General features: G+C 42.3%; 1 protein-coding gene across 6 annotated transcripts in view; it reads right to left on the reverse strand.

Moving 5' to 3' along the window:
• Positions 1-26,191, reverse strand: part of FGF13 (fibroblast growth factor 13) — a 421,117-nt gene that overhangs the window by 94,785 nt on the left and 300,141 nt on the right. The window contains exon 1 of one of the 6 annotated variants that reach the window (XM_088465792.1): positions 16,580-16,652. The exons of the other annotated variants lie outside the window; for them this stretch is intronic. Within the exon in view, the coding sequence (XP_088321918.1) occupies positions 16,580-16,610 (31 nt within the window). The 5' untranslated portion in view covers positions 16,611-16,652. Of the gene's footprint in view, positions 1-16,579; positions 16,653-26,191 lie in introns of those variants that run through there. 6 annotated transcript variants of the gene reach the window in all.

Raw genomic sequence — 26,191 nt, forward strand, 5'->3', positions numbered from 1 at the left:
GATAGAGGGGGGCTGGGGACCATGACAGGGAGTGATAAATATTACATACAGAGAATGTCAGGATAGAGGTCGGGCTGGGGACCATGACAGGGTGTGATAAATATTACATACAGAGAATGTCAGGATAGAGGGGGGCTGGGGACCATGACAGGGAGTGATAAATATTACATACAGAGAATGTCAGGATAGAGGGGGGCTGGGGACCATGACAGGGTGTGATAAATATTACATACAGAGAATGTCAGGATAGAGGTCGAGCTGGGGACCATGTCAGGGTGTGATAAATATTACATACAGAGAATGTCAGGATAGAGGGGGGCTGGGGACCATGACAGGGTGTGATAAATATTACATACAGAGAATGTCAGGATAGAGGGGGGCTGGGGACCATGACAGGGAGTGATAAATATTACATACAGAGAATGTCAGGATAGAGGGGGGCTGGGGACCATGACAGGGAGTGATAAATATTACATACAGAGAATGTCAGGATAGAGGGGGGCTGGGGACCATGACAGGGTGTGATGAATATTACATACAGAGAATGTCAGGATAGAGGGGGGCTGGGGACCATGACAGGGAGTGATGAATATTACATACAGAGAATGTCAGGATAGAGGTCGGGCTGGGGACCATGACAGGGTGTGATAAATATTACATACAGAGAATGTCAGGATAGAGGGGGGCTGGGGACCATGACAGGGAGTGATAAATATTACATACAGAGAATGTCAGGATAGAGGGGGGCTGGGGACCATGACAGGGTGTGATAAATATTACATACAGAGAATGTCAGGATAGAGGTCGAGCTGGGGACCATGACAGGGTGTGATAAATATTACATACAGAGAATGTCAGGATAGAGGGGGGCTGGGGACCATGACAGGGAGTGATAAATATTACATACAGAGAATGTCAGGATAGAGGGGGGCTGGGGACCATGACAGGGTGTGATAAATATTACATACAGAGAATGTCAGGATAGAGGTCGAGCTGGGGACCATGACAGGGTGTGATAAATATTACATACAGAGAATGTCAGGATAGAGGGGGGCTGGGGACCATGACAGGGTGTGATAAATATTACATACAGAGAATGTCAGGATAGAGGGGGGCTGTTGCACTTTGGGAGCTTTTAATCTGTAGAGACTATTGTTTTAGTTTTTTATTGCTAAATAGTGTCCAGAAACCTTATAACACACACACGATCTGGTCTGTAATTGAACATGATCTTCATGGGCTGTACCAAACAGGATGCACACAGGCGAGATCCGTGTCATTTACCATGTGTTGCCTGTCGGGTGCTGAGTGATGCAAACTGGAGAATGGGGCTGGCAGCTGAAGTATTGTGTGTGGGTGTGTAGCTGGCTGTGCAGCAAGACAAACTGAGGGGAAAGGGACTGCTAAAAAAATCAAACACTAAGGGCCAAATGTAATAGGGTGTCAGTTTTAGTAACAGTACAAACTTGCACTTTCTCGCACTTTTAAAAAGTGCGAGTTTGTACTGAAACTCGCAAATTCAATAGCTTACAAACTTTTCAGCTCGAGGCTACTGCATTTGCGAGTGCAGGCGAGTTTAGGACTATGTAAACTGACACCTTTTAATGCAAGTAGCATTAAAAGGTGCGAGTTTTAGAGAAGCCATCACAGATCAGTGAGATCCGTGATGGCTTCTGTGTGTGTTAAAAAAAAAACGTGCACCCCCTCCCCAAAAGCATAACCTGCCCCGGGCTTTATAAAGCCTGTTCTGGTTCTAAAAATACAGGGGCCAAAATGCGTAGGGGGCCCCTGCATATTAAGAACCAGCACAGGGCTTTGTTGAGCTGATCCTGGTTCTGGTAAATCAGGGGACAAAACGAGTAGGGGTCCCCTGAAAATTCCAGAACCAGCACCGAACTCTTTCTAGCAGGGGGATAATGCCACAGCCAGGGAAAACCTTTCACTGGATTCCCCGGCCAAAGCATTATCCCTGACTGCTAGTCAGTCCAGGCCAGGGATCCCTGGGGAGTTGAGGACCCCCCAATAAAGTTGTCCCCCTCTCCAGGGCACCCCAGGCCTAGACTGATAGCCCAGGGCTATCCCCGGCACACTAGGGCGGTGGGTGCTGGGTTGATAGTGTAAAATTAAAGTTTCCATATTGTCTTTGGTTGTAGAACCACAAGTACCAGCAAGCCTCCCCTGCATGCTGGTATTCGGAGAACCACAAATACTAGCATGCGGGGCATTACGGGCCCGCTGGCACTTGTAGTTCCACAACTAAAGAAATATGTAAATAAACAAACATACACCGTGAAAGTATAATTTTAATAAAACATACATGCACACTCACACTCACACATACTCACCTAGTATACGAAGTAATCCATAGGGGTGTACCTGAAAAAAAAATCCATACTCACCTCTCCTATGCGTCGATCATGTCCACTGGCAATCCAGGGGTTAAAGTAAAAAACCGCAAAAAAACCCGATCCATACGGACTGAGCAAAGGTATGTGTGTACACATACCTTTGCTCCGCGTAAATGACCGGGGCACACGTGTGGTTCGGGTTTTTTTGCGGGCCCGTAATGCCCCGCATGCTGGTATTTGTGGTTCTCCAAATACCAGCATGCAGGGGAGGCTTGCTGGTACTTGTGGTTCTACAACCAAAGACAATATGGAAACTTTAATTTTACACTTTACACTATCAACCCGGCACCCAGCGCCCTAAGGTGCCGGGGATAGCCCCGGGCTATCAGTCTAGGCCTGGGGTGCCCTGGAGAGGGGGACCCCTTTATTGGGGGGGTCCTCAACTCCCCAGGGATCCCCGGCCTGGACTGACCAGCAGTCAGGGATAATGCTTTGGCCGGGGAAACCGGTGAAAGGTTTTCCCTGGCTGTGGCATTATCCCCCTGCTAGAAAGAGTTCGGTGCTGGTTCTGGAATTTTCAGGGGACCCCTACTCGTTTTGTCCCCTGATTTTCCAGAACCAGGACCAGCTCAACAAAGCCCTGTGCTGGTTCTTAATATACAGGGGCCTCCTACGCATTTTGGCCCCTGCATTTTTAGAACCAGAACAGGCTTTATAAAGCCCGGGGCTGGTTATGCTTTTGGGGAGGGGGTGCACGTCATTTATTTTTTATTTTAAAACATTTAACATAAGTACACACAGAAACATGTACATATCTCATGGATATGTGCATGTTTCTGTGTTAATCTGACCTGCTCAGGATGTACTCGCTAGCCTGAAGCAGGTCTATTATTTGGGGACTTTTGGAAATCTTTTATTTGCGAGTCTGAAACAGACACCCTATTACATTGTTGATTGTTTTCAATGTGAAAACATCTGGATGCGAGTTTGAGAATGGAGAGTTTTAGTAACTCTGAAAAATGCGAGGTTTAGTGAACAGACACCCTATTACATTGGAGAGTTGTGAAAAATTGCGAGTTTAGCACCAAACTCACAATTTACCAAAACAGACTACCCATAACATTTGGCCCTAAGAGACTATTGTATTATTTGTGTGTCCAAATCACTGTGGCTCCTTTTATAAGTAGCAGCAACATTAAAAATATAATAAATAAATTTTATTATTTAATGAACTATATACAGGTTTATGTCCTTTTATTTTTTTTTTCAAATCATATTATCAATCATCATGTTTATGCTTAGTTTATTTTATTTTATTTTTACATGCACCGTAGGTCTGACATGTTAGTACATTTAAGGGTTTTTTGCCAATTTGTGAAGAGAATAATATAGTACTACTACTACTACTACTACTACTACTAATAATAATAATAATTATTATTATTATTATTATTGTCCACTTGAGGGACAGAACTTGGGTGATTACCGTTGTCCTCATAGTCTTACCGTCTTGTCTCCACCCTAGTTGCTTTTCACAATGGGTATCACACGGCAGTGTACTCTTTTCCTAAATATTACATTCTTAGTAGCGCATCACATGCAAAGCCGCTCAGTGTACAGCTAGATTGCTAAGTAACGTACCTTTGTTGCAAAAATAAAATGAATGTGCAACAACCTATATAAAGGGCATGTGGGGTGGTCTCATGGCATATGAGGAGCCAAAAACATAAATCCTGATGGGACCCAGAAACTGTGGAGTAGGACCCCGATTTTTCAAAATGTGGAGTCTCTGGGACCCACATTTTTTTTGCTCAGCGCGATCGCTGGTCATTTTAGTCTCAGTGTAATGTTGTGGTGTGACTATTGCAGAAGCCTGCAAAGGAGTGAGAGGAGAGAAAGTGAAATAGGTTATTATATAACAGCTGTCAATTCAGAGGGAATGGGGAGGAGAGGAGCAGTACTGTAGTTAGAGAGAGCGGACACATTAGAACTGGTGAGATAAGGACCTGTTTAAAGGATGATGGAAATCAGCCAGCAGAAAGAGACACATTTTAGATGAGAGCTATAGCAGCTTAGTGCAAGGTAAAATATAAAACATCACTGAAAATTCAGAATCCAATTTTGTTACAACAAAACGTGAATAAGGTTTTCAATCATTTCTATCGTAAAACAGCTGATCGCTGTCTACCCACAATCATCCACAGGATGATAGTGGGTACGTGACTGGGTGATAGTCACAAAACAATAATTACCAATAAACAGATGCAAAGAAAAAGTAGCTAACTAGATAGAAACGTAAAAACACTGAGAGATACAGAGGACATGGGGAGACCAGACGGCTGAATATAAAAGCGACATTTTAAAAAGTAAATATAACATTTGGAACTAGAGGGACATCTAGAGGATGTTATATTGAATTTTTTTTTAAATTCTATGCAACATATAAATGCAGACTATATTTCATTGTAAATATTCTATCAGCCTTGGCTATAAAAAGCGCTATAAAATAAAATATTTTGGATATCATGGAATTATTTCAGTTGCTTTCCATTTAGAACAATCACCTCATATGCACTTATGCCTTACATGTGTACTGCCCTTGAATATATCTAATGCTTTTAATACAAAGGATTTCACGCTCCATTCTGAACCAAATGTACTTACTATTAACCTAACTTACCAAAGGCACTTAACCTGATATTGTAAATGCATTTGCAAGTAATCCAATTGTCTCACTTTGTGCGATACTGTACTATGTACATTTAACAATCCCCTGGAGGTAATTCATTTTCTACTCAGCTTTTCTTCTTAGCTTCTGTGCAAAGAGAAACTTATGTAAAGGATATAGAAACATTGTATAATAAAACATCAGATAGCACAGCTTTGTATTTTTATACACACATTAAATGAGGCAATACAATATTTAGTATGAATGTAGCTATAACACAGAACCATGAGTGCAAGAAGCTGCCAGTGCATCCTAACAATAATTCCTCAGTTCCAGACTAGGCAGAGGCACCAGTGGTGTCCAGGATATATGTAATAAACTGTGCATTACCTTGTAATGATAGATTGTACTATAATAATTCCAATATAATATTCTGAACTGTGACCCCATGTCTGGTTTTTACAGTGAGACAAAGTAAAAAGGGTTACCCCAAATAACCTTATTTCCTCCCTTATTCCCTCCCTAGTGCCTGCACAACTAATGCTGGGTACACACTGTCCAATATATCGTGGGTGCATCGGCAGGTGTTTACCAGCGATATGTCTGTGAACGACATCATCCACAGACATATCGCGTTGGCTGCAGATATATCGGAACATCGTGCTTTGTGTATGGACTTACTGCAGAGGCTGCCAGTGACTGACAGGTCAACTGGACGGGAACACGTAAGTCCCTGCCCAGTTGTGACGTAAGTGTGTATGTACTTACCAATCGTCAGATAAAACAGCGGGTCCTAGTGCATACCCAGCTTTAGATCAGTCGCTAGGAAGGCCAGAGACATTTGTCACTGCTTTAGATTAGGGATGTGCGCCGGACCATTTTTGCCGGATTTGGATTTGGTTCTAATTCGTCGTCCGGCTTTGGATTTGGATTTGGATTTTTTTACAAAAATTGACAAAAAAAGCTAAAATCACATATATTGGTCTTTTTTTTCTTCCTAGAGTATTATTAACCTCAATAACATTAATTTCCAGTCAATTTAGACCATATAACAGCTCATAATATTGTTTTCAACATTATTGGCCAAAGGTTGCAGTGAGCTGACTGGTTCCTAAGCGACAGAGCAGCGGCACAACGACACAGACACCACAGTATAAAGTACATCTATGACACATTGCCACACAGCAGTGGCAGAAATGAAAAGTAGTGCACCCACCCAGTGGGGTACGGCCAGCAGAGTCACAGTACTTGTTTACATAGTGGGCTACGGCCCAAGGAGTCACAGTGCACAATCTTATTCACATTACACCGCACGTAGGGCCTGATTCACATTACACCATAAAGTAGTGTCTCTTATTTATGTTACGACACACAGTAGTGCCCCTTTTACACAATGCCCACAGTAGTGACCCTTTTACACAATGCCCACAGAAGTGCCCCTTTTACACAATGCCCACAGTAGCGGTGTTCTTTACACAATGCCCCCAGCAGTGGTGCCCCCTATGCAGTCCCCTTAGTAGTAGGGTCCCCTATGCAGTGCCCCCAGTAGAATGCCCCCCAGTAGTATGCCCCCCATTAGCAGGCCCCCCCAGTAGTATGCCCCCCATTAGCATGCCACCCAGTAGTATGCCCCCCTTTAGCAGGCCCCCCCAGTAGTATGCCCCCCATTAGCAGCCCCCCCAGTAGTATGGCCCCCCAGTAGTATGGCCCCCCCAGTAGTATGCCCCCCCCAGTAGTAGGCTGCCCCCAGTAGCAGGCCCCCCTCAGTAGTAGGCTGCCCCAGTAGTAGCCCCCCCTGTAGTATGGCCCCCCAGTAGTAGTAAGCCCCCCAGTACTATGCCCCCCCAGTAGTAGTAAGCCCCCCCCAGTAGTATGGCCCCCCCAGTAGCAGGCCCCTCAGTAGTATGGCCCCCCCAGTAGCAGACCCCCCCAGTAGCAAACCCCCCCCAGTAGTATAGCCCCCCCCCAGTAGCAAGCCCCTCAGTAGTATGGACGCCCAGTAGCAGACCCCCCCCAGTAGCAGACCCCCCCCCCAGTAGTATAGCCCCCCCCCAGTAGCAGGCCCCTCAATAGTATGGACCCCCAGTAGCAGACCCCCCCAGTAGTATAGCCCCCCCAGTAGCAGACCCCCCCAGTAGTATAGCCCCCACAGTAGCAGACCCCCCAGTAGTATAGCCCCCCCAGTAGCAGGCCCCCCCAGTAGCAGACCCCCCCAGTAGCGCCCCCGGACCTTTGACAAGTAAAAAAAAAAAAAACTTACCTGATTCCCCGCTCCCGCGCCGTCCGCTCTGTTGTCACACGCTGCGGAGGGAGCCGGAAGACGGAGCTCATGTGTGAGCTCCAGCCGGCTCCCTCCGTACAGCAGCCAATGAGAGTCTGTGTGACTCTCATTGGCTGCTGTGACAAACACACAGCTGCCGCTGGCGGCTGTGTGTCTGTGTCTGTGTAGGACAGAGCGCTATCACTGCGCTCTGCCCTACACGCGAGGAGACCTGATGTCGGATTCTCTAGTGAGAATCCGACATCAGGCGGCCGCCGTTCGGCCCCGAACGGGGATCCGAGTCAGGCGGTGAACACCCGAACAGGGTTCGGGTGGACTCAGATCCCCAATGTTCGGAGCGGTTCGGATTCCACAGAATCCGAACCGCTCATCTCTACTTTAGATGTGCATACGGATGCACATGCACAACTTTGTATATGTCTAGAATGAATCAACAAAACACACCTCTCTTTGGGCGGGATGTACTAAGGTTGCGGGGACCATTCCGCCAGTCACCGTAACGTTACTAATCGCATATGTACTAACATATGCGATTAGTATCGCAAAGGACAGCTCTTGCGATAAGAGCTGCCCTTTGCAAAATAGCCGACGCCAGGTGACGGGGTCTCCGTGGGACCCCATCCTCTCCAAGCCCCGGGAACTTCCTGTTGGTCACATGTGCAGGAAGCCCCGGGCTCTTCCTCCTCCTCCCTTCACCCGGAAGAAGATTAGGGGAAGAGGAGGCGGATGACGCACAGGAGGAGTAGGGGCCGGCGACAATGGAGTGCAGGTGAGTGGGGGCCAGCGCTGGATGGCGGCGAGGCGGGGGCAAACCGTCGGGAGCGGGGTGCGGTAAGAAGCCCATAGGCTTCTATAGGGTAACACCAGGATTTTCTGGCGTTACCCTCCATGTCGAAAAAAGGGTGGCCAGGGCTTAGTACATATGGAAATGCGGTAAAAACCCCGAAAACTGGGTTTTTACCACATTTTTCCTTTAGTAAATCCCGCCCTTTATGAGTAACACATATGAAAATAACCACAGGTAGCAGTAATATGTACTACTGATACAAAAGTATGATTCAGGTAAACATTATGGGCATGATTCAGAATGGTAAAGAATTTTTCCGTATCTGCGGCTGCATTGCATGCTTGGAAATAAATGCGGATCTCTGCCTGTATTCAGACCTGCACGCATCTATCCGGCCAGATGTGAAAGTAGCCGTAATCGCTTAGGGCCCTATTTACTACAATCCACATTTCAGATGTCAAAGCAGGAGCCAGGGGACCATGGGGAAAGCCCCGATAACGCCATCTGCAGATGGCGATATTATCACAGGGCTTTTCCACTTAATTTTTTACAATTTCTGCTTAGTAAATCTCAGGCAGATCACATGTCCCATTAAAAGAGAGATACAATCTGCATACTAAAAATATTCAAATGAAAGGGCCTAGAGAGGTTTTTCATGAAACCTACTCTAATTGCCCTTTAATAGATTTATGTGATAATAAAACAATGTGAAAAGGGTGTGAAAACACCCTTTTTCAAATTTTTTTGTAAAAATAATATTGATAAATAAATAGGCCTCTGCGGAGCCCTATGAGACAGATCTCTTTGAACGCTTACCTCTGAATAGACTGCAATTCTGCCTACTCCTATCCTACAGTACATGTAATCACCCTGTTGCCATCCAGTTACATCACTCAGCCACCAGCGGAAATGCGGCTGAGATGTGTAAGACTCCGCATCACCTGCCAATGCTTAAAGTTACGTGTACAGGTTCCGACGAATGTGCCATTGCTAAAAATCATCAGATCTGTCCAGAGTGGAATTGCGTGGAACGCTGAATCAGGCACTATTAGAGCAATGACGATGATTATACATAATTATTTAATTCCAATACTACATATAACTGAGAAGTAGAAAAGGGCAGAGGAACTATGGGATATAAAGAGACACATCTGGGAGGCAAAGACTGAGTATAACAATAGGTCCTGTCTGCCTTTAAGACTCTTCTGTTGACATGTTAGCTATGAATCCTCCACCCTTCTAGAATAGAACACATTTCCTATGTAATGCCTTGCTGTGACAATTATTTACTTGTCTATGGTGAATATGTTTCATGTACAGTGTATTGCCTAATTCTAGACACTACTAAACTTTCCATCTGCCTTGCTTTCAGTCAGGTCACACTGGGACAGCTGTGTGGTTACACCAGGCATGCTGTACAGGATAACAGGAACCGTCTCCCCGCCCAAATAGATATCTTGCAACAACTCTTAACTCAAAAGGCTCCAAAATGTGCATTAGAGACAAGCGGCTAAACATGAGATAATCAGAATAAGAAGACAGACAAAGGAATAGCTATGCAGCAAAATGGGCAAAATAAGACAAAAAAGCCAATGGGCTGATATTAGTATAAGGGGAAGACAGTTGACAAACTGAAGAATTTTATTTAAAAAAAAAAACAAAACCATGGGTCAAGAAGCGGGTATAGGGGCAGTCACTTAATGAAATATAGACTACAGAGACTGGAAGGGACAGCATGAAGACAGCATGACTAAACGTGAAATAAAAACTTTTAGGCTTCTTTTGTTTAGTACCTCTACCATGGCAACAGGAAGGCAGCTAAAAATAATAATGATTACCAGGCCAAAAAGAGATAACTCTTTGCCTTTTCTGACATTAATTTACTGATTATTATGAAGTAAAAGAGGAATGTCATGATTTCACAAATGACCATAGTCAGTCTGGTTCTTTTAAATAATTCCTCACCCCCTAGTTTCAGACTGAAGTACTTGGTAGTACAGGCTAATAAATAATAAAGAACAGATTTAGTGCCATTCAGACCAGATCCCTGACTCAAGAATAACTACGGAAATATATTTTTCTTGCAGTGATAAATAAAACCGGTTAATTATTTAACAGGCCCTGAAATATGATGATGACAAAGTTACAGACACAGGTCGCTATATGCTGGGTATATGCCATCAGGGGTAGTCTTCTAAGTCTCCGCCCCTATCTCTATTGTTGCTATAGTAGCACTGGAGCAGTGCTTTCCGGAGCGTTGTGCATACCCCACCGCCAACCTGTGACATCATGCCAGGGGGCAGGGCTGGCAGCAGTAGAAGTGTTGAAAGCTGTTTTTTATAAATATGCAAAATTATATATAGTGGAGAGGAGTGCGCTCCTGGGCTGTCTTCTTCTCCACTGTGCTGTTATCCTGATGGGATGACATCATGGTGCATGTGTGACCCTGTGCATGTTACTATTTTGAGGGTCATGGCGCTGCATGTCTGTGCAGTACTTAGCTCCTCAGAGGTGTATATTAACTGCATTACTGCTGATATAGCCATCGCTGTTACAACCACTGAGTACATCTGTACCTACTGTGTGTGTTACTGATTTACCATTAATCCTGCAAGCCTGGCTAGGCACCCACTTGTGGACTAAACTCCATTTCACATTGTGCTGGTACCTATTGTAATCACACAGGTTATCACCCAATAGCCCATATCGATAGGTTATAGACTCAGCATGCTTGCACTGTGTGTAAAGAATACAGTGAATTCCTCTTTGTTTGCATCAAACCAGACAATTCACAGTGCAGCAGCTAGCATAACCTTCATAAAATTGAGAGGTTCACAGAATTGTGCCACATAGAAGTTCACTATGAAGATGCAAATGAATCAAGAGAAGCTGTGGAAAATCACAAATGATTCAGGTAACAATGCAAATCCTGATGAAGCAGATTGGTCCATGGCATAGGCCTAGCTGTGGAACAGCATGTGTATTACACAATTCATGGGAAAGTTTCAGCACATGACATGTGGATAGCCCTGCAAGCAGCATATGTAGATAAAGGTTTGTTGAGGAGGATAAACCTGAGGCATACACAGAGCCTGATTTAGAGATGGACGCAGTTTTCATGTTCCCGCAGTTGAGCAATTTCTTTGTTACTGCACATGTGAGAAAAGTCAGAGGAATTCTTATTGTGCATGCGTGAACCCAAGTGTTCAATGGCAATTGCAATTACAAATGTCGTCACTAACACTTGAGAAGGGGTTTGCAATCCCTGGGCATTTCAGGGTGGAGACTGGGAGGTGACCTAAAGTGATCGCAAAAAGAGGCTGTTAGAGGAGTGTCACGGGCATGTTGGGAATGCTGCTCTGTTCCCAATCACAAATCCACAGCTGCAGAGACCTTAATTAGATGGATTTGAGAAGAGTAGCTACAGTAGACCCTTGCTACCGCAAATGTTGATGTTGCAACCAATAGTGCATGGATTTTGTAGTGTTAACAATTCTATCGCAAATGCAAAGACCATACAGCCTGAAAGTTGGCATCTCAAAGCTATCAATGACTAATCTATCAATGAAGATCATAAAGGAATAAAGTTCCAGGAACGCATGCCAGTTGATACAAATGTTAAGAGTTCTGCTTTACTCACAAAAGACACTAAGCCCAAAAGGCCTAAGTACAAGTATTTCATATGTCACAAAGTGGGACATAAAGCCTCTTAATACAGGCTGAGAGATTCAGACGGCACACAGAAGAAGTGTGATAAAAAGAACGAGTCAGCTTTAAATGTCACAGACAGTTGCAGGAAGGTTTGTTGGTACATGGACTTGGGAGCAATCAGGCATTTCAATTGCAATCAAGAATGGTTTACATCATTGGGCACGTGTGACTTTAAAATAGTCAATAATGATGCACCTGAGAATTAAAGGTGAACCATCCAGGATGTGTTATTCATTCCAGATTTGGGGACCAACCTCATTGCCATAAGTGTCCAAGAAGACAAAAGTTTCAAGGTCAAGGTTGTAGAGGGCCAGTGTGTTGTGCAGAATAAAATAAGCAATGTGATAGCAACAGCAATCTGGTGCCAGCAACTATACATCCTAGACTTGGAGAAGTATAATGTGATGGTGGCCTGTGATTCAAGCCAATCTATGGAGCTGTGGCACATGCGACTAGGCAACCTTGGGTATGATAATGTCCAGAAACTGCTTGATGGGGTGGTAATGGGAATAAAACAGAGATTGGCATGTGAGAGCTGTATAATGGGAAAGCAAGCCCACTGTCCCTTCCCAAAGTCAGCAACCATAGCTGAGCCACTGCTAGCATTGGTACATATAGATGTATGTGGTACACCCACCCCAGCTGTAAAAGGCAAAACTCCACTAGAAGAACGGTCTGGAAGTAAGCAAAATGTAAATCTTCTCAGAGTTGTTGGGTGCAGAATGTATTTACACATACCCAAAGAGATGTGATGTAAGATGGCTCCCAAGTACCTGGAGTGTATCATGCTTGAATATTGACAGATACAGACTACGGGATATTACTAACAAAAAGCTTATAAATTCCTGACATGTGATGTTCTATGAAACAGCACTACCTAATGTGAAGCAAGAACAAGAATTGCAGCACAAACTTGCTACACTGGATATACTGACAGCTGGAAGGGTGTCTAAGATACCCAAATACAGAGCAGGAGTTCTGTGAGAAACAATAAAGGTAAATCCCCTAAGACATATTATGAGTTTGCAAATGTAGCATTTTGTGAACCCCAAAATATCTAAGAAGCAAAGTCAAACAACAACTGGGAGGAATTGAAATCAGCAATAGATAAAGAAATGGCATCATTGCATGACAACAAAACATGGACTGTTGTTAACAAGCTTAGACACTGCAAGATAGTCAAGAACAAGTGAATTTTTGGTAAAAAGTATACAATGTCAGATGCAAATCCAGTCAGTAGTCTCATTTACAAAGGCACAAAACTGTCACCAACAACCGAGGTAGAGATAGAGGACATGAGAGAAATCCCTTATCAGAATGCTGTTGTAAATTTAATGTATGCAAGTGGAGAAACTTGTCCAAACATCACACATGCTGTCAGCCTGGTGAGTTAATGTGCCATTACCCCATGTAAACAACACTTGACTGCAGTTAAAATAATCCTAACGTACTTAAAAAAGTTCAACTTAGAGTTTTCAAAATCTGGGAATTCTACATTATAATGCTGACTGGAGATCAGATGAGGATGATGACTGTCATTCATACACGGGATACCTGTTTGTACCAGCAGGTGCAGTTGTCAGCTGGGCAAGCAGAAAGCAACCCACTGTAGCCCTATCCACCACTGAGGCGGAATACATGGCAATACAGAAACAGCCAAGTAAGCTTTATGTTTACACTAGACTTTCTGGGAATTAACTCTTTTCTTCTTAGTCAGAATGAGACTATCAACATAGACTGTAACAACAAGGGCGCAATTGACTTGTTCTACAGTACAAAGCATGGATGGTCTGAGCACATTGCTAATAGACACCACTTCACTCGCGAGTTAGGGGAGAGAAAATCTATAATAGCTTCTACTTTGTAGCAAGCAAATATAATGCTACTGATATGTTAAGGAAGGGCTGATGTCACAACTATTAAATGTGTTCCTTAGAAAATATGAAATTTATTTGATATGTTGATATGTTTCACTGTTTATTTGTTGCATAACCCCTTGCATTTGGTTACAGGTGAACTTTTCTAAAGGGCTTAATTAAAGTGTAGTATTTTATTTTTATGTGACCAAAGATAGTCCTAAGTGAGGGGGGGAATTTAGAGAGTGGTGCACTCCTGTGCTGTCTCCTTCTCCACTGTGCTGTGACACCAGCGGATATCATCACGGCACATGCATGACCCTACGTGCGTTACTGTGTTGAGTGTCACGGTGCTGCATGGCTGTGCAGTATTTAGCTCCTCACAGGTGAGACTGATTACTGCTGTATATTACCTGCATTACTGCTGATCTAGCCACTACTGTGTGTGCTACCCCTGTTACCAATAAACCTGTAAACCTGTTAAGGACCTGCTGTGTGGACTAAACGCTTTCACATTCCGCTAGTACCTATTGTAATCACCCAGATTCTACACCAATAGGACATATTAATTACTTGGAGGCTTGAAATCACAAATTCTAAAACAAAGGCAATTGTTGGTGAGTTAACGGTGCCAGGAAGACACTTTAGGACAAAAGTGATCTGTACAGTATGAGGTAAGGCTGCAAACCTATAATTTCAAACACCCTGAAAAATGTACAGTACTCTTTGTTTTATATAATAAACACATATTTAGTGTTAAAAGTTATTGTCTTTTTTCCTCAGTCAATCCCACTTACAGATTTTTTTTAGTTCATTAGCATTACATGCATGAGACTTAATATCTAGAGCACACAAGGTGAGCGCTTTGCGCAATTTGTTTATATCCAGTTGTCCACATTAGAGAAATAGGGTCTCTCTAGCGCTCGGCTGCTCTCGACACAGGACTTTGTAGGTACACTGCGCGCATATTTTTCTTATTTTCTTGAATACTAAGTCCCTGAGTGCCACCTCTGCTGTTTACTATATATATATATATATATATATATTTATATATATATATACATATATAAATATAATAAGAAAACCCTGTGCTTGTCCTTAGTAGACACTTCCCTACAACAGTTAATATCACTAATATCACAATTAACTTAATACAATAGTGACGTTTTATTATTTAAGACAGAGACAGTAGTTCATGGACTATTTTAAATCACGTCCAAGTGAAGATGTATTGAACAGTGAGTACAGAAACAAAAAGGACAAGTGCCCTTTCAGTTCAAGAGAAACATATTTTAAGACCAAATGTTTGAAGCTGTCTCTGCTTAAAAATGGGCCAATCAATAAGTAAGCGCTCTCATGGTGTCTGAGAAAACAACAATAAACCAGAAAGGGCGTCAGCTGATAAGCAGCTCATTTATGTCACCACCCAGAATTATTAGCCAAGTAGAGAATAAGGTTTACCATCTAGATCAGTTAATAATGAATGAATTGCTGAACTTGGACAATTACAATACTGTGATATTTTTTTTTCCACTGGAATAAAATGTACACAAATAAACGTCAACACTGGCTGATGAGGAAATACAGTATTAATTCAAAAGTATTTTTGTGCTATTTTTTGAACCACACATCCTGTCAGTGTGTCCTAACACTAGCTGAGACTAGCAGCCGGGCCAATGGGCAGCTGGCATGTTTTAGAGTCAGGACACCAATGTGTTTATGTACTGGGTCACTATCCATAATGCTGACCTATTTTTCAGGTTTCAAGCATTACTTTTGTGCAAGCTTTGTCAGTACTTTAACAAGACGGAACGCTACACAGACAATGACTTCTGTACAAGCTTACAATAAAATCGTGGAGAATAATTATTCCTGAAAGTCTGAAGGGATATAAAATTGTGAGAGCAAAATACCAACCAATCAGCTCCCAACTGTCACTTTACAGGTTTTATTTGAAAAATGACAGTTGGGAGCTGATTGGTTGGTACTTAATCTCCATCCATCTTGTCTCTCTTCGATGCTTAGTACATACACCCCTTTATCTTGCACAAATTATATCTCTGTCCAAGCTTTCATGAATACACCCTCCCCTTTAATTTTTCAGAACAACTACTAGCCAAAGTAAAAGTTATGTAATGAAATAATGTATCATCAAAGATTATCACAATATACAATCCATTGCAAACATATTTTGAAGTGTCTGCTCTGCTTTGTTGATAATATACACACATTACTCAAAATACTAACATAATACCTAAATTATAGTGACATCTGTTCTATAAATCTAATATCAACCAGTTTCTTCATCAGCAGAACAAACGGCAGGATGCTATTAGTAAATGCCTAACTGAATTCACTGCTGCTCTATGTACCAGAGAGATATAGGATGTCTTGGCTTATATTCAGATTTATGGGCGTTGGTTCATACAGTAAATTCAGCTTACGTTATATATGGAAAAAAATGTTCCACTATATTAACGACAAGTAGAACAAATACACTTTTACGACCTGCAATTTAACATATTACCATTACAATGTCCCATCTGAACACTTCCATAAAAACAATTAGTGTTTTCATAAGCAGCGGTAGAATTCTGTATTTAAAAACAGTACTGTAAACTGTATGACACTAATTATATATCCAGATCGCAGACTGATATAGGATAAATAAACAATTTGTACAGTAATTACCTATGATTGTAGCTAGAGTGAAAATGGAGTTTGTTAAAAGGGATTATAAGAAAACTATACATGATAACAATAAAAAAAATCTAATAATAAGCCTTTATTGTTAATATATATCGGCCAGAGATTGTATTATGTTTTGCAATAGTGAAGCCAAAAAAAGATTTACTTAATTTTTTTTTATAAAAGTTTCTTTTACAATTATTTTGGAAATAATACTTTTATAAAATGAGAACAACTTACCTGAATTGGACTTTCTTAACCCCAAAGACATCTTGGTTTGGAGTCGAAGTGAACAAGCACAGCTGCAGTCTACATTTGCAGCAGGCGAATAGACAGGGAAAGTTTAAGGCATATTTAAAGTATTCTCTAAGGTATTGGCTAGAACCATCAAGCCCCTACTGGTGGTAAACAGAGATCATTAATGGGCATTAATGACAGGCCATTATGACTTTCAGAGATCATTAATGATTCATCACACAGCAGAATTCTTCTGGCAATATCTGACAATGTCTTGGATCTGAATGTCGTCCCGTCCTGCTATTCAGTGCTGAAACATGTTGGTTTTTAGGGCAAAATATTTATCCCGGCTTCTGGATTACAAAGTAAAAAAATAAATAACTGAGTCTGTAACTGGACACCGGATGACATGGAATTAGCTTTGGCAGTGCGCAGACCTTGGTTGCCGGATCCAGCTCCATTTCCAGCAATTCGATCAGAGATTAAAAAAAAAAAAAAAAAACTCCACCATAGTGCAACATGAAAATGGTGTTGTTTACTTTAAGGCTACATTATTTATGATCATTAAAAGCCACAGCTCAAGGAAGTAGTTAAAATCACACTTTTTGTTTCTCAAACTGCTGTAATATTTATACGGTTTACAAGGATTTGATGTACAAAGAAGTTTGTGATTAGTTCTGTATAGTGGTATATATCTGTATAATCACATGAAGAAGGGAAAAGCGATTACTGTGTCTTACGTTTAATCAAACAGGAGAGTACATCTATAATTCAATGGCCGCAGAGTGCCACAGGCAAAAGCACTGTGCGTCCAGTGACATCGCTGGTTTTCCATCGCTTCCCAAAGTGTCCAGGAAAACTAGCAATCTCTACCTTAATATTTGGAGAAATGTGAAGACGTATAGCAGCAGCAGATTTAATATCACAGATTTAATAACATGGTTTCAATATTGTGTATAATTCTTCAGATACCATCTGTCCAGGAACAAAACAGATCTCGCAGAATGCTCTGGTTTTGGAATAAGCCATTTTCACATTGCTTTTGCCAATTTCTGAAAACCAAAGTGGTTGTTAGCTAGAAAGAAAAGGAATTGTTCTTCCACCAATCAGGGATCCCTTCCTAAAGCCTATGATATAAAGAAAGGCCTTGTCCTGACAAGCCTGTTCATGTGATGCTTATAATACAGTGCATAAAATGAAGAGAATCATTATGGAATTGCTGACGTGCCTTATTATGATGAACTCAATGTGTCAACCCTTGCAGTAAACCTTCACCATTCATTAAGTGCACAGAAGGAATGCCGTTTAATGCACTATTTCCGGCATGAGAGCGTGAAGGTACTGTAGTGTAATAATGTTGTCTACGAGACGGTTCTCATACAGATACTATACATAGCAATCGCCGATTGCAAGAGTCAGGTACAGGCCTATCTACTGTATGCATGAATGTTGCAAATTCTTAAATGATAAATGAAGAGCTACTATACCATACAACATAATTCATTCATCTGTATATGATATGATTTATAGTTCAATAACAATCAATAGCATCATGTATCAAGCAAGGCCTTGGTGTCCATGACAAGTAACACAACCATAAGTGCTAGTAGGGAATCTACCAGAGAACCAACATCTTTGACACAAGGAAAATATGTTCCTGAATAATTACCCATGTTCAGAAATGATACAAATTATCCACATTCAGGGTCTTTCATTAGGGTTTGTTTTAAAAGTGAATATTAACCACTCATCATTCATCAATTACGTATATAAAAGGCTAACACTGCTCCTCACCTCTATGGGGAGAATTCAAGTGTGTTGCACGCCGGTGGCCACAAGATGGCGCCTGACGGAGCAATTCAGTTGATGCTTCCTTGGGGAATGCACAGCCGTCCGCGCTGACATTTCTACTCGCAGCCCCCCAAGCAGCCTAGCAGATATGAACAAAAAATGTCCCATTTAAACACTTAAATGGGACTTTTCACGGACTCGACAATGTCCCATCATTTTGACGGGCTTACTAGTTAACCTATAATTCATCATCCATCAGGCATTAACGCTTCATACTCAATCCATCAACAATCCCTCATCCTTAATGAATAAACTAATTTCATCCATATTCTCCAATATAATTCCAGTCTCACAATATTATATACCCAACCTCCCCCCCAAACACACCCACACTTACCCAGTCCACCATGCTGCCTCAGAGAAATGCCTATACCAGTTTCCCTTACTCTAAGCACTTCTGTGTTAAAAGGGAGTGAGGCATGACATTAGGACACATATGTGCACATACAGTATATCCCTATTGTTTAGAATGTACACATGGGCTGATAGGAGCAGTGTAAGGAGTAATGACCTGGGCCCTTGATCATGTGCAGAGTGCGCTAATTTTTTTCTAATACTGCTGTTAACTATGCTGCAGCCATTTAGCATGTAATGGTTTCTCGCTGGACTAATCAATAATAATTTATCTGCAGGCAGGGCTCATGATCCTGTGTATTATCAGAACAAATGTGTGTGTTTTACTGGTACAAAGTAATATCCTGACATTCTATACATTGCAAATATTACAGTGAGGTCTGAATCTTCTGTACAATGGTAGAATTTGCAGAACAGAATTAATATTTATCATAGTGTACTCTACTGTTCTGTAATAACATGCTCTGAAACTGCAGTTGTGGGTTTGATTAACCCAGTTGTGTATCTAAGGGTCTGTATTTTCTGGATCACAACATCATGGGGGCTAGGTCACTGGTGTCCCTCCCTGCTTTTGCACCCAGTGCGGGGAGGGCTTTAGAGCACGGGGCAGAGCCGCGTGGCAGGAGAAAGGCTGCAAGGCCTCGCTGCCCTGCGGAAAGATCGTGGCCCCCTGGAAGGGGCATGGTCTTGCAGAAGGGGCGTGACCTCGTGGGTTGAACCCCGTAACAACTGGGGAGCTCCGCTGGAGGGGGAGTCCCGGAGTTGGGAACTGCACCCGGGGACCACTCTGCGGGCAGTGCCGACTCCCTCACTTTGTCAGGAACCGAGTTATGCACGTAATGTTACAGTGCAGCACCCCGCTCCTTTCACTGATGGGTGACACCAGGGTGCGTCCCGCACCCCCCTTGTGACGCCACTAGGCTAAATGACAGAGTCAGGTGCCTAGACCAAGAGAAAAGTCTAGGGCAGAGGTTCCCAAATGCGGTACTCAAGGCTTCTGAACAGTTCAGGTTTTAGAGATATCCATGGTTGAGCACAGGTGACTTAATTAGTACCTCAGACAATTCAATTTAACCACCTGTGCTCAACCATGGATATCTCTAAATCCTGAACTATTGAGGTGCCTTGAGGACCGTGTTTGGGAACCTCTGGTCTAGGATACTTTGTGGAGAACCTTCCCCAGTGTAATGCGGCCACAGTCCACCAGGAGTTAATATTTGTGGGTGATTAAGCTGGACAGCCCCTGCCTCTGGCATCCTTCTGCGCATGTGCAGAAGGAAGCACGCACCACGATGGATGCTGGGAGGGATCCATTAAATCCCTCTCTCAGCACTCTCCCGATAGAAGTCCATAGACTTCTATAGGGTAACACCAAGAAGGATCGGCATCTCTCATATGCACCAAGCCCCGGAATGCGATTCACTCCAGGGCTTGGTGCATATGAAAAATGCGGCCAAACCCGCATTTTCAAGGTTTGACTGCTTTTCTCGCTTTGCTGCATCCCGCCCTCATTCTTAATCAAAGTTTAATGTATGTTTTCACCATGTGGTGGCAGCATGCTGGATTTCTAGGCCACAGTAATGCACTTATTAGACACATGGAAAGCTACAGTTGATTGGCTCTTCCTGCTGCACTCGTTGCATCAATACATATTTAAAGCAGAGGCATTAGATGTGCAGCTCTAGTTGATTGGCTGGAATGAAAATCTAGTAAGGTATGAAAGCAAATGACAATCAGCAATCTTCTCCCAAACGCCGGAAAATGGACAAAAACTGTTGTTTGAACAAATTGTTTAGATCAAACATTTAACAAACTTGTCTGACGACCATTTTCGTCTGTTTTCTGGCATTTAGGAGCAAATTGCTGATCATCTGTTACACCCATACGTTGCCAGATTTTCATTCCAACCAATCAACTAGTTGGATGGTTAGACAGAAGATCTTTAGGTGTGTACCCAGCTTAAGAGTAACTTGGAAAAATCCATATTATAAGATCTGACTATCATGTCCTCCAAATGGCCAACCATATTTGCTTGGTCTTTGGCATTCTTGGTCAGCTGACTGGCACACTGTGGCACTATGATATGGGTAGTCCAATAATGGCAGGGATAGGAGATTGGTACTATCCACTTTTCCAGTTCTCTTCCTGTAAGTGTAACATATTCTGTAATGTGTTTATTGATTTTTGTTTTCTAATATACTAAATGTATATGTATTAAGACTTCATGCAATTTATTTTAGCAAACATCTTTATACAATATATGACAGTGTTTTTCTTGTCAGTCAGGACAATATATTATCTGAATTAGCTCTTATAAAAAATAAATAATTTTGTTAAAATAAATGTGTAAAAAAGTAGTGAATGCTGTTTGTCAAGGAGGGCAATTTATTTCCTATATTCACCAGAGTTCATTTATCAATGTGCTGCAAGAAAGGTATGTTGACTTAGCAGTTTAGATGAGTGCATCATGACAGACAGAAAGATAGATAGATAGATAGATAGATAGATAGATAGATAGATAGATAGATAGATAGATAGATTTTTTTGGGGGATATATAAGGAATTTTTAAGACCAATAAATTAATAGGTTATTCATTTATGCTCATTTAAGGAGAAGCAACAAGCAAATATAGAGTAAACAAAATAAAACTTTTTTGCGATTCTCCCCTTAGCTACTAAGGGAGGAATTCAATTAACCGCGTTAATTTACCGTACACTAATCGATCCCCCGAGGCAATACAATTAGCCCCAAAGTGAAGCACTTATCTGGAATTTTTTTTTTACCACTGCACAAGCAGTGAATAAAAATCCCAGATAACTAGGTGTTAACAGGTGCCGCAAACCTGTTGACGCACAAATTCATTAACTTTTCACAGATTCTGTGCTATAAAGCCCAAGGCTACCTCCCTTTTGAAATCTTATTGGGTGTATTTGAATTTCTCCCTTAGATGCATTAATACAATCCTTGAAATTGTATTCTGCAAATTATAAAGCATTTAGAGCTCACTGACTAATAATCACAGCTAATGCACTTTTCAGTCGCTTACTAATTTCTGGTACACATTAAAAATAGGATGGATAGTTTCTATTAGGTTTGGTCCTACCATTGTGCCCTAATATGTAAATGTTACATTCAAAATTTACATCAACACATGAAACGCACATGGAAGATACATGACAGGCTTAACCAGATGTCTAAAGCAAACATATATTTTCCTGCATTTTGCTAATTTTCCAACATTGGGACCTTACAGGTGTAACAAATATATATTCTGTAGTGGAGACTATGGGGCTCATTCAGAGCTGCACGCATGGTGCTCGCAGTTATACCTGCATGCGTGCACAGAACTAAATGCGACTATTCAGCCATATGCTGAGTTGTCGCATTTATGCGGCCAGACTGCCCCTATCCATACGTTTGGTTTCACAGCCATCATCATTATCAGTGCGCACTTGCATCATCCCTATCAGACGGATCTTGTTTATGCACAACTTAACACAACCTTGACCTGCTCTCACTAAGCTTAGCCTCCATGTGAGCACCCCATTGACACCCAGTTTCATCCATTCAGCCACAAGGGGAGATGGGATGACTGAAACGCATAGGACTTGGAAGTGCCCATAGATGCGTGTGATCGGTTGTGAAGCATACGCAGTGCTAAGAACTGCAAGATCCATTCACAAAACAGAATTGTGTGCAACTGTGCATCAGTTCCTATATTGTTTTATTTTTAGTTATTATTAGTTTAGAGAATGAGTTAGCATTGCCATCTAAATCAATGTTAAATCATAGTTTCCATTCTCCAACACAAGAGGGAGCTGTGGGAAAGCTGCCTTTTGTTGCTGTTCTCCTTTCTGCAGGGAAACTCATCTATTTATGCCAGATTGTTCACAGACCCTCCAACATGACCCATTCACCAGGTACAAAATGCTCTGCTCCTGGACTTCCCACCTAATTTATGATTGCAGACACCTGTGTTGAAACACCCTTCTCATCAAGTATATAGTTCAACACAGGTGACTGCAATCTTAAATAAAGAGGGAAGTCCAGGAGCATTTTGTACTTGGTGGAACGGGTCATGTTGGAGGGTAGGTGTTCAACATGTGTGATCAGGAGATGAGTGGCTGTCCACAAGGATGACGATCCCTTCCTGTATGAGTTTTCCCTTGCCTGTGTAGTAAGATTTAAGTACTTTAATAAAAGTAATCTTATATGCATTGACAATATATGGAGGCCATATTTCACCTCTGGTCCCCTGATAACGCATACCTCCCAACATTTAAAATTTGTACAGTGGGACTTGGTCACACCTGGTCTGAAAAAAGGTGTGGTCTTGTCACATTAGGGGCTTTCTTCTAAAGGAGTTAGGTTGCCACTAGAATGCTCTTGAATGTCTGCATGCACCAGGGGCACCTGCTACTGGTGCATGTAGCACCCACTTACCATGGAACATACGTCCCAACTTCACGTGAGTTAAGTGATACAGTATGTCCCTTCAAATTGTGGCTGTCATTTTGATGTCAGGTCAGGCAAGAGGTATGGTACAGGGTACCTGAGGCCACATAATTGGCTGGGAATATCTCTTAGCACAGTTACTTCTGGCTGCATAGTTGTCTGCCTGGCCTTACTTCTATACTACCTTGCAACTCTGCAGGGATTAACCTGTATTATTCCATGGTCAGTGTCCAGACATAATATCAGCATAGAGCCTGATGTGTGACATGTTTATCTATTTACATCCTGTAACTAACAGAAATGGTGTACAGTCTCTATTGTGATTGTATATGGAGACTGAATTTACCATTAACCACTTATCTGACATCCCATGCAACCACGCCCTTCTACTGCGTATCCCAGCATTTTATATAGAAATCAGTGCGGAAAAAAAGCAGAACTGATTCCTGCTGCTAATCCCACACACACACACACTGATTTCACACCCCAGAGTAACGTGCAAACAGCCTTCTGAACTGCATTCACCAGTCAGTAAAGTTAAAATAAGTTTAAAGATGGGAACTGAAGTGCCCCTCTGAGCACTATTCAGCGATCTCTGCTCTCTGAGTGCAGAGGTTGGCTTGGAAACCCCAATATCTGCTTCACTGCATACATGAGGGGGAGGGGTAAGTGTCACAGTGAAGATATCTATGGCTGCTGCCTGCTGGGGAGGTTAATGTCACAAAGACAAGTATTGTTACGGGGAGTGGGGGGATCTATTGACATCAGGCCCGGTGACAGGGGGGGACTAGGAGCACAGCTGTGCAGGGCCCTGAGGTTGTGCACAGGGGCACAGCTGTGCCATTAGACAGAGGAGCCGCGGCAAGGTAAGTACTGGGGCTGCACTGTGGAAGCTGGTTGGCAAGCGGAGGGGCTGGCCATCGGAAGGACACTGTCAGGGGGCTGGACACTGCAGGGACACTGACAATGACATGGGGCTGGCCACAAGAAGGGCACTGACAGGGGGCTGGCTGCAGTGACATTGACAGGGGGCTGGCTGCAGGGAAACGGGGATGGGGGCCCCTAAAAAATGTGTGTTCCGGGCCCCATTATTTCTGTTGCCGGCCCTGATTGACACAGGGAGTTTATTGCCACTTGGTGGTGGGAGGAGATCATTCTCCAATGGGGACCTATTGATATGGGGGAGGGGGTATTGCCAATGGGCAGCCTATTGACACTGGGAAATCTATTGCCACTTGGTAAGTGGGAGGGTATGTTATAATGAGGATATATGGGCGCAGGGAAGAAATGCAAGACATCATGTAGGCATATCTTTTTTTTCACTGAAATATTTAAATATGTTTTAAAAATGTTTTTGACTTAATTAAATAATAAAAGCAATAATTTTTTATGTCTTTTTAAAAAAATTCTTGTCAGTTTAATGGTTTACATAACTGAACTTAAACAGCCTGTCCAGCACTTAGGATGACATTGTTGTAAATGTAACATTAATAGAAATTTGCTCCACTAGCATCTTCAAATAACATCTGCAAACAAAAAAAGGGTCTTCTGCCCGTATCCAGGGTGGGGTCCTGCTCAGGGTTGGACTGGCCCACAGGGGTACAGGGGAAGTCCTGTGGGCCCAGCCCCCTCCACCAGGTGTCAGATTCCAGACCTCAAATTATAGATTGTTACTCTACTAGACAGTCAGTTACCTGGTGGAGCAGGACCACTGATCAGCATGGGGGCTTAGGGCCTGATTCAGAGTTGGGAATAGAGTGAGATATCTCTCTCAACTGTGAATCTTAACAAACCATATTGCAATGCAAGGGGTGTAAATACATAACATTTTTTTACATGCAGGGTAAATTCTGGCTGCTTTTGCATGTAGCCCACAAATACTGCACAGCTTTATTATTACTCTACAATTTAGATGTCAGTTTAGACACCTCCCTCCCAAATCTAAATCTCTCTGCACATTTTAAATCTGCCCCACCTGCAGTGCAGCATGGTTTCACCAAGATGATGAGTTGAGAGAGATATCTCTCTCTATTCCCAAGTCTGAATCAGGCCCTTAATTCCCTTCTATAGATACTACACCAAGATTTGCCTAATAGTTAGCCAAGCATCTATGGTGGCTGTCCACATCCCCCTCAGGTGGAAGACTTCCATTAAGCATGGGCCCCTACCACTGCATTTCCCTGGTGGGCCTTTCATGTTTCAGTCCGACACTGGTAATGCTACTAAGCATTGGCCAGGATCTTCAGCGGGGTCACCAGACTTAGAGATGTGCCCCTGATTGGTGGACATGAGGTTTTAAAACATGTAAATGTGGCCCGTTTGGTGTAATAAAACTAATGTGTGTCCTCTTTCTACATTAATAAATGTAATACGTATACCCTTAGTAACACATAATAATTTTGGAGTCCTCTTAGCAATAAATATTAGTTGTGTCCATTAACACACAATAAGACCACTAAATATTATTTAAGAGGCCAAAATAAATAAAAAAAATAAAAAATAAAAAACACCGATGCAAAAACATATTTGACATCAATGTTTTACTATGCTGCAAGAAATATATTGTTGGGCTGATGCATCGCGAAATATAGTACTTTTTTTTTTTTTTAAAAAAAGCACATAAAAATGGGGAGCTCAAGATGTATTCTGGTCTGCAACAGTAACATATGCATTTGGTCTATGGCAGGTCACACATAACAGACACAGTACATTTACATCCCAGTTGAGACCATATTGTAAACCAATTACTTTACATGCAACAAACACATTTGCTATTAGGCATCAGCTAAACTACAAAATAAATTACAGCACAAACTTCACGTCAGGTGCAAGCAAAAAAATAATTGCAGTATATAAACAAAAGTTCTAATCTACTGTATGCCTGAGTACCAAGAAAGCACCAATCAGTAAATGCGGTGTGTTCTCCAACAGGCAATCACAAGTGGTTCGTTAGT

Source organism: Taudactylus pleione, unplaced genomic scaffold (assembly GCF_031769625.1).
Source record: "Taudactylus pleione unplaced genomic scaffold, aTauple2 ptg000064l, whole genome shotgun sequence".
NCBI lineage: Eukaryota > Metazoa > Chordata > Amphibia > Anura > Myobatrachidae > Taudactylus > Taudactylus pleione.